Raw genomic sequence first — 8,293 nt, forward strand, 5'->3', positions numbered from 1 at the left:
GTCTGTCACAGGAGAACAGCTTCTCTTTTACAAGAAATGTATGTTCATAATATGATCAAATATGAAAATAGAACCTCAAAATAATAACTGGCATATTCATTTTTAAAACATTCTGGAAGATTTGAAGAAGAATATGCTAAATATCGTTGTGTCTGTCACAGGAGAACAGCTTCTCTTTTACAAGAAATGTATGTTCATAATATGATCAAATATGAAAATAGAACCTCAAAACAATAACTGGTATATTCATTCATAAAATATTCTGGAAGATTTGAAGAAGAATATGCTAAATATTATTGTGTCTGTCACAGGAGAGCAGCTTCTCTTTTACAAGAAATGTATGTTCATAACACCTGAGTCATTAGTACAAGAGATTCTGGAAGAACCGGTGTTTCAACAATATTGTATCTCATCAGTCAGAAGCACTCCCAGACCAACAAATCTAACAAGAACCAATAATCTACTATAATAATACTCTTGTGTTTTTCTCCATCACAACATATGAATGAGAAAGGAAGGGGCAATAGATGAATAAGGAAGGAAGGGGTGATGGCAAACTGGTAGTGGGATGGTGAACATTCAATGCTGAAAAGAAAAATCAAACAACATTTCAATTGTGTGTGTGTGTGTGTGTATGTACAAGGGAAGTATGTGAATATATTCGAACATTGACAAGTGTATTAATTTGATTTACCATCCATATTTATATATAAAATACTACAATTAGTTGTCATTTTGGCAGCACGGGGCTAGCTAGTCTTGTTTATAATTTCTGTGAACAAACATTACTGATCTATGTTGATATCTATCATCATCATTCATCATTTTGAATCAGGGTTTTGTACCCGTTAACAGGGGTGGCCAGATCTACCTCAATGCCATAGCAACCACCCTCACACCATCTCGCCCAGTTTTGGGCGTCTGCCCCTTCTCAAGCCAACCCTTCCAATCTACTCCTCCACTTATCCCCTCTACATTTTCCTCGCTCTAACTCACTTTCGCTGTTCATTTACCTCAAACTCTAGCATCCTCTTCAGAACATGCTCCTCATCCTTCCTCAACACATGCCCATACCATCGCACTCCAGTCCGCCCTTGCCAGCCACTCCATTGATTCCTCCAGCCCCAGAATCCCCAATCAATTCCTCAGTCCTCCTCTTATCAAACAGCCTCACGCTACACATAAACTGTCAAATGCATGGTGCACAGCAAGAATCAAAATGAGGATTTACATATTTACTAATATATTCAGAGGATTACTGTTTATAAGGGGATTATTTATACTGGCGGCCAGACAAACAAGAGTAGGGGCTGCAGTAAACTAGACAGATAGTGGAAAACTTATGTCGCCAGCAAAACAGGTGATAATCGACAGCCAGGTGTACAGAGGCAAGGATTGTATAAATTCATTTTAAAAGAGCTGTTTACATTCAAACCTAAATCCTCAGTGAATCTGCATTTTCATATTTGAAATAAAAATCATGAAGATGAAAGCCACCACATGGCACAGGGGTGGCTGTGTGGTAAGTAGCTTGCTTACCAACCACATGGTTCTGGGTTCAGTCCCACTGCGTGGCACCTTGGGCGAGTGTCTTCTACTATAGCCGCGGGCCGACCAAAGCCTGGTGAGTGGATTTAGTAGATGGAAACTGAAATAAGCCCGTCATATATATGTATATATATATTCTTTTATTTGTTTCAGTCATTTGACTGTGGTCATGCTGGAGCACCACCTTTAGTTGAACACATCAACTCTAGGACTTATTCTTTGTAAGCCTCGTACTTATTCTATCAGACTCTTGCCGAACTGTTAAGTTACAGAGACGTAAACACACCAACATTAGTTGTCAAGTGATGATGGTGGGACAAACACAGACACACCATCACACATATATATATATATTATGATCATGAAATTAGCATCAGCTTATCTCACTCTTTCTCATGGAACCCCTAGGAACCTTTTCCAGAACCCTAGGATTCCGGGAAACCCTGGTTGAAAAACACTGCTCTAAGCATAAAAGTGATGATGGTCATTAGTTGGAAAGCTTTTGATTACAAGTCTGCTCTATCAACACGAAAGAAGGTATATTCATTCAACATTTTGGTTTATTGAACTCTGATTACAGAATAAAATATTTGCACCTTTTTAAACATATTTATTAGGTGCAGGTATGGGTTGCAAGTAAACAGCTCAGTTTGCAACCATGTAGCTTTGGGTTCAGTCTCAGAGTACAGCACCTTGGACAAGTGCCTTCAACTACAACCCTGGGTCAACCAATGCCTTGGGAGTGAATCTGGTAGATGGATGTAGAAGCTCACTATGTGTGTGTGTGTGTGCATGTGTGTGTATCCACCACCACCACTACCAGACTGCTTGACAACTGGTGTTGGTTAGCTTAGTTCAGCAAAAGAGACCAACAAAATAAGTACCAGATTTAAACAAATAAGTACAGGGGTTAATTTGTTTGATTAACCCCTTCAAGGCAGTACCCTAGAATAGCCACAATTCAATGACTGAAGAAAGTAAACGATAAAAAAAATTCTTGATGAGATTTATAAAACTGAAGCAGTCAACAAACATTACCATTGTTATCTGGTCTCTAGTAAAATTTTTCTATTTCAAAGAAATGTTTTTAAAAAAAAAGTACAAAGAGCAACTTACCAGCTGCTAATGCAGAGAAAATGTGGACCAGAGGTGTATCAGGTGCCAATACTGAATTTAGGGTCATTTTCATATTAGCATATGCAAAAAAGTACAAAGCCCTGCAAAAAAGAGAAAAATAGAAGTTCATTTCAGTATTCAACAAGGGTGTGTTAGCTATCTTCAGAATGTATTAACCGTTTTGTTACCGTATCTATTTTGAGATGCTCTGTGTTTCTTTCAATTTTGAATATAATATAGAATTTAGTAAAATAACTTAGTTATCATTAAGCTAGAGTTATGAACATAAATTGTGATTAAAGTCTGATGGAAAATTTTAGTTCAGAACATATGAAAACAAGACATTTGTACTACAGAACCAGAGGCAGTTTCAGCTGAGTTGGTATCGAAAGGGTTAAGAATTGTTTCTCTATTATATATTTTCACCCTTTGTTGCCATACTTCTGTTGAAATGCTCTGTGTTTCTTTGAATTAATTTTAAATTTAACTGAGAATTTAGTAAAATAACTTAGTTATCATTAAGCTAGATTTTGAGAACATAAATTGTGACTAAGGTTTGCTGGAAGATCTTAATTCAAAACTTATGAAAACAAGACATTTGTACAACAGAATCAGAGGCAGTTTCTGCCAGGTTGGTATCGAAAGGGTTAATAAAATAGTTTCCAAAAAACTAGCATTAAATACGTCAATATGGTCAGCGAACATGGTTAAAATTAGTGGCCAAATTTCATTCGGACCACACACGTAAAAAAAAACCCCAGAATATATTACATAATATAGATTGAGAAAAATAATAAATACTAAGTCAAGATGATTAATGCTTAACTGTTTTTCATCATGTGTCTTTTTGATCAGATTCAACTTATTCAAGGTCAAACTGAGGCTAAATTGCCACAACCAGCAATGGTCCCCAACCCTTCTTGATTCTTTTTAAGAACCTGCTCTCCGATCATTATCATCACAACTGCCAATACCACTACCACCATTGTTTTAACATGCTTGCATAGGTTGGATGAAGTTCATTGAGTCAAATTTTCATATATACCCAGTTTTTATTATCTCAATCTTTATTTGTCAGACCACTAAGTTACAGGACAGAAAGATACACAACAGTAACTGGCTTAAACATAAACACACACACACACATATATATATATATGATGGGCTACGCACAGTTTCTTATTTCTTTATTGCCCAAAGGGGCTAAACATAGACAGGACAAACAAAGGGATTAAATCGATTACATGGAGCCCAGTATGTAACTGGTACTTAATTTATCGACCCCGAAAGGATGAAAGGCAAAGTCGACCTCGGTGGAATTTGAACTTAGAAGGTAGCAGCAGACGAAATACCGCTGAGTGAGTGAGTGCATGTCAGCAATTTCTTACACAATAGTAATATAGGCCAATAATTTCTTATAGTTATGATAAATAATCAGAATTTCTGAAAAGAAATGAAGATTATTGACATAAGATTCTGACCTAAAATTACACACACAACCTTAGAGAGTATATTAAGGGGTAAATTGAAGTTGAGAGAGGGTAAGTGGGAGATGGAAATGACAGAGTGAATAAATAAACAGCTGAATGTGTAGACAGTACGAACAGATGTTAGGTAAATAATTTCATTGTAAAAGAAAATAAAGCAAACACAATGACATGGACAGTAAACTAGATTAGTCGAGGTGTGGTTTGTTAGGACAGCCATAACAGACAAGTGAGAATTCAATTATAAATCAACAAAATTATATAAGTTGTGCATTGAAAAACATGTATTGTTATGTAAGATTCATTCCGCTGCACAACACCCAGGGCATGAGATTTCTGATATGGCCTTAGGTTGACTTAATCCTTTTGATACCAACTTGCTTGAAATTACCCCTGGTTCTATGATACAAACTTGTTAAAATAGTCACTTGTGTAACATACCTAATGAAAATACACCATTATAATATAAATCAAAACCGAGGTGAACATTGTCTCAGCAGTGACTCACAAAAATGTCAGACATGTTTTGATCTTGTTAGGCCTTGTCAATGACATGTACCTAGTTAGAACACACCTAAATGAAATCTACTTCTGAAATATAGCAAACAGTGGATGGCTGCAACAAGGAGTGTTTCAGTGTGGGGAGGATTCTTGGAGCATTGTAAGAATAAATAAATTGACCCTGCTATATCTATTTAGTATTGTTTCCCCCATTTGTATTTCTAGATGTGTGTGGGTCAAGCAGGACTGAAGGCACTGGTCTTCTGTGGTAGCACATCCACCCCTCGGGATGTTTCTGGCTGCACAGTTCCTCAGTAAACGCCCTTCACCAAATGTCTGAGGGTGGTAGTATGACCACTGTGAAAAAAGTTAGAGAGCTCAGAGCAAGCCCTGTTGGTAGGCATACAAAAATATAGGATGATGGAAAATGGCCTAGTCCACACAGAATCCATCAGCTTCTGTGCGGATGGTGAGGCAAAAAAACGTGTGTGAGTATGCCATGTCTCTACTCATGTCTACATTGCTCTAAAAACTGATGTTGTTTGTCTCTCCTTTTATGTCCATTAATTTGGCAGTTAAAGATCTTTGAAATAGTGCCAAATTGAAACAAAGACCAGGGTTGCCCTTAAGAGATTAGACAGACACTGGAATTGGTAAAAATATCTGTCAACTTGTTTTTCTGTTTATGGTCTAGTTACGAGGAAGGGGTATCCACAATATTTTGATAAGATATTAACGAGGCCTCTCTCTCTCTCCTTCACTCACTCATGCAACTTACCCAACCATGTCATTTCTCTCTCCTGTCTACTGCATCATCATTCTGCTGTTATCAGTCATCTTATTCTCATGCCCACTTCCATCACTAACTCATGCACTGTTAGTTATCCACCATTCACAAAATCTGCCCTTACTTTGCCCATGCCCCCCCCCCCCATTCTCTTACAATCTCTTTGTCCTTTCTGCCCCACTCATTTTTACGCACCTTCTACTCTGAAGGTCCACCCTGTCACTACATCATCACTCTTTTTTTAATTGCTTTCCAGCTCCACCAGGTGACTCCCACTCTCTTTTCTAAAACGGGGGTGGTCAGGTAGCTGCTCTACAGCAGGAAACCTGCTCCAGTTCCCTTCTCTCATACTTTTACCCCCCCTCAACTCCTAATATAAAGCTTCCCTCTGGAGTTCAGTTTCGACAGGTGCTTCATTTCCTCAACACTGGAGGAATGAAGAGGAAAGTTTACCTCAGCAGGATTTGAAATCAAAATAAACACAGCAAAGCAATTTTGCCAACATCTAACAATTCTGCTACCTTGCCAACATTTTATGTAATATCATCACCATCATCGTTCAACGTTTTCTCAGCTGGTATGGGTTGGATGCTTTGATAGCAGCTAGCAAGCTAGAGAGCTGCGCTAGATGCTAATTGTTGGTTTTTGCATGCTTTCTCAGCCACTCTACAGAGCGTACTGGGTGCCTTTTCTTATGTGGCACCAGCATGGGTGCTTTGTACATGACACCTGCACATATTATTGATGATGATGACGACACCGATGACATAGTTAAAAAAAGGCACAAGAGAGGAGACTACATCAACCTAAGTACTTGACTGGTCTCTGAATTTATTTGCACTGGAAGGATGAAAAGCAAAGTTGATCTTAGCAGGATGTAGACTTGGAATATACAGGATTATAACTCTTTTGCCTGTTTCAGTCATTTTACTGTGGCCATGCTGGAGCACCGCCTTTAGTTGAGAAAATCAACCCCAGGACTTATTCTTTGTAAGCTTAGTACTTATTCTATCGGTCTCTTTTTGCCGAACCGCTAAGTTATGGGGACATAAACACACCACCATCGGTTGTCAAGCGATGGTTGGGAGACAAACACAGACATACAAACACACACATATATATATATATATAGAGAGAGAGAGATATACACATATATACGACGGGCTTCTTCCAGTTTCCGTCTACCAAATCCACTCATAAGGCTTTGGTCGGCCCGGCTATAGTAGAAGACACTTGCCCAAGGTGCCATGCAGTGGGACTGAACCCAGAACCATGTGGTTGGTAAGCAAGCTACTTACCACCCAGCCATTCCTGCACCTATGGCAACAATCTGGATACTTAATGATACTTATTATCAACAATCCAGATACTTACTGATTGGCAACAGTCCGGATATTATGGACACAGTCCGGATATTTATTGATACATCTGATGAATAAGTATCCAGAGAGAGGCATATGTATAAACATATGCGTGCGTGCGTGTGCATAGGAGTACTCACATGCACATTTTCAAGATTCCATTTTTTATTGACATGTAATTCTATGAAGTTTATTTGATATTAAATAGCAGCTTTTGACTCCAGGATTAGAAATACATTCAAAAACACACTAGTCAAGCCATTTATGTTCTGATCTTATAAAGCGATGGTTATAACAGTGCTAGTCTTAATTGTCCTGGATGAAAACATACGTCATTTCGACTTCCACAAGTGAAATGTTAGTAGCAGTAACTAATGCATCGACATGGGTATAAACATTTTTCAAATACTTTGTTACTATACTACTAATGATATATATTACCTTTGCTTTAATTAATTTTGAAAACAATGAAGGACTTGGTGAAATAATTGTCTTTATTAAGCTGGTGTTTGGAACACAAATTAACATGAAATTTTCCTGAAAGGTTTTGATTTAGATCGCTTTCATCCTTTTGCAGTCAAATTTCTGTTGACATACATTACTTTTGCCTTGGAAACAATAATGAATTGTTATGTGACAATCTTACATTTGTTTTACACAGTTCTTTGCATTTTTATTGAACTATGGAAGGTCCTTTGAGCTGTTAAGGTTAGTTAATAGAGGGCATTCAAGGCAGTCCTTCATAATATGGCCTGCTTTGCCACCTTCACAGGTGGTTGGGCCAGTGTTGTGCACCATCTGATCATAGCAAACTTTTGATTGCCCAGTTTTAATTCTCAAGTGATTGAGTGCCTTCAACTGAATCCATGGTGCTTCTGAGCCAAGAGAGAAGTCTTCAGCAAGAGGAGGGATTTTTTGTGTCAATTGGAAGAGGGTTGTTCTCCAGCTTTTCCATCCACAGCCAAAGGTTTTAAAATTTAGATCACTTTAAAACAAGTCATAGAACTAGAGGTGGTCTCAAGTGAGTTGTTACAAAAAGGTTAATATTGAAAAACAATACTTAGATTAATACTTTTCTAATAATAGAAATGGAATGTCCATCATACAAAAGAGAGGCCTCTATACAGTGTAGTGGGTGCTTTTACGTGTCACCGGCACGAAGGCCAGTCAGGCGGTACTGGCAATGGCCATGCTCAAAATGGTGTACTTTACGTGCCACCTACACAAGAGCCAGTCCAGCGGCACTGGCAACAACCTCGCTCGAAAGTCTTTACATGTGCCAGAAAGGCAATGCTGGACACAGGTGCCATCACGATTTCGCTTGCCCCAACAGGTCTTCGCAAGCCAAGTTTCGTGTCCAATGAAGGAGACGATGTTGGCATGGGTGCCAGTCGTCGAATTTAGTTCGATTTCGATTTCACTTGCCTCAACAGGTCTTCGCAAGCGGAGTTTAGTGTCCAATGAAGGAAAGGTACGCATAAGTGGGCTGGCTA

General features: G+C 38.5%; 1 protein-coding gene across 1 annotated transcript in view; it reads right to left on the bottom strand.

The window, feature by feature from the left end:
- Positions 1 to 8,293, bottom strand: part of LOC106867208 (solute carrier family 25 member 36) — a 61,009-nt gene that overhangs the window by 8,901 nt on the left and 43,815 nt on the right. The window contains exon 4 of the mRNA XM_014912015.2: positions 2,665 to 2,765. Coding sequence (XP_014767501.1) covers positions 2,665 to 2,765 — 101 coding nt within the window. The remainder of the gene's footprint in view (positions 1 to 2,664; positions 2,766 to 8,293) is intronic.

The sequence above is a fragment of the Octopus bimaculoides genome, chromosome 6, assembly GCF_001194135.2.
Source record: "Octopus bimaculoides isolate UCB-OBI-ISO-001 chromosome 6, ASM119413v2, whole genome shotgun sequence".
Taxonomy (NCBI): Eukaryota; Metazoa; Mollusca; class Cephalopoda; order Octopoda; family Octopodidae; genus Octopus; species Octopus bimaculoides.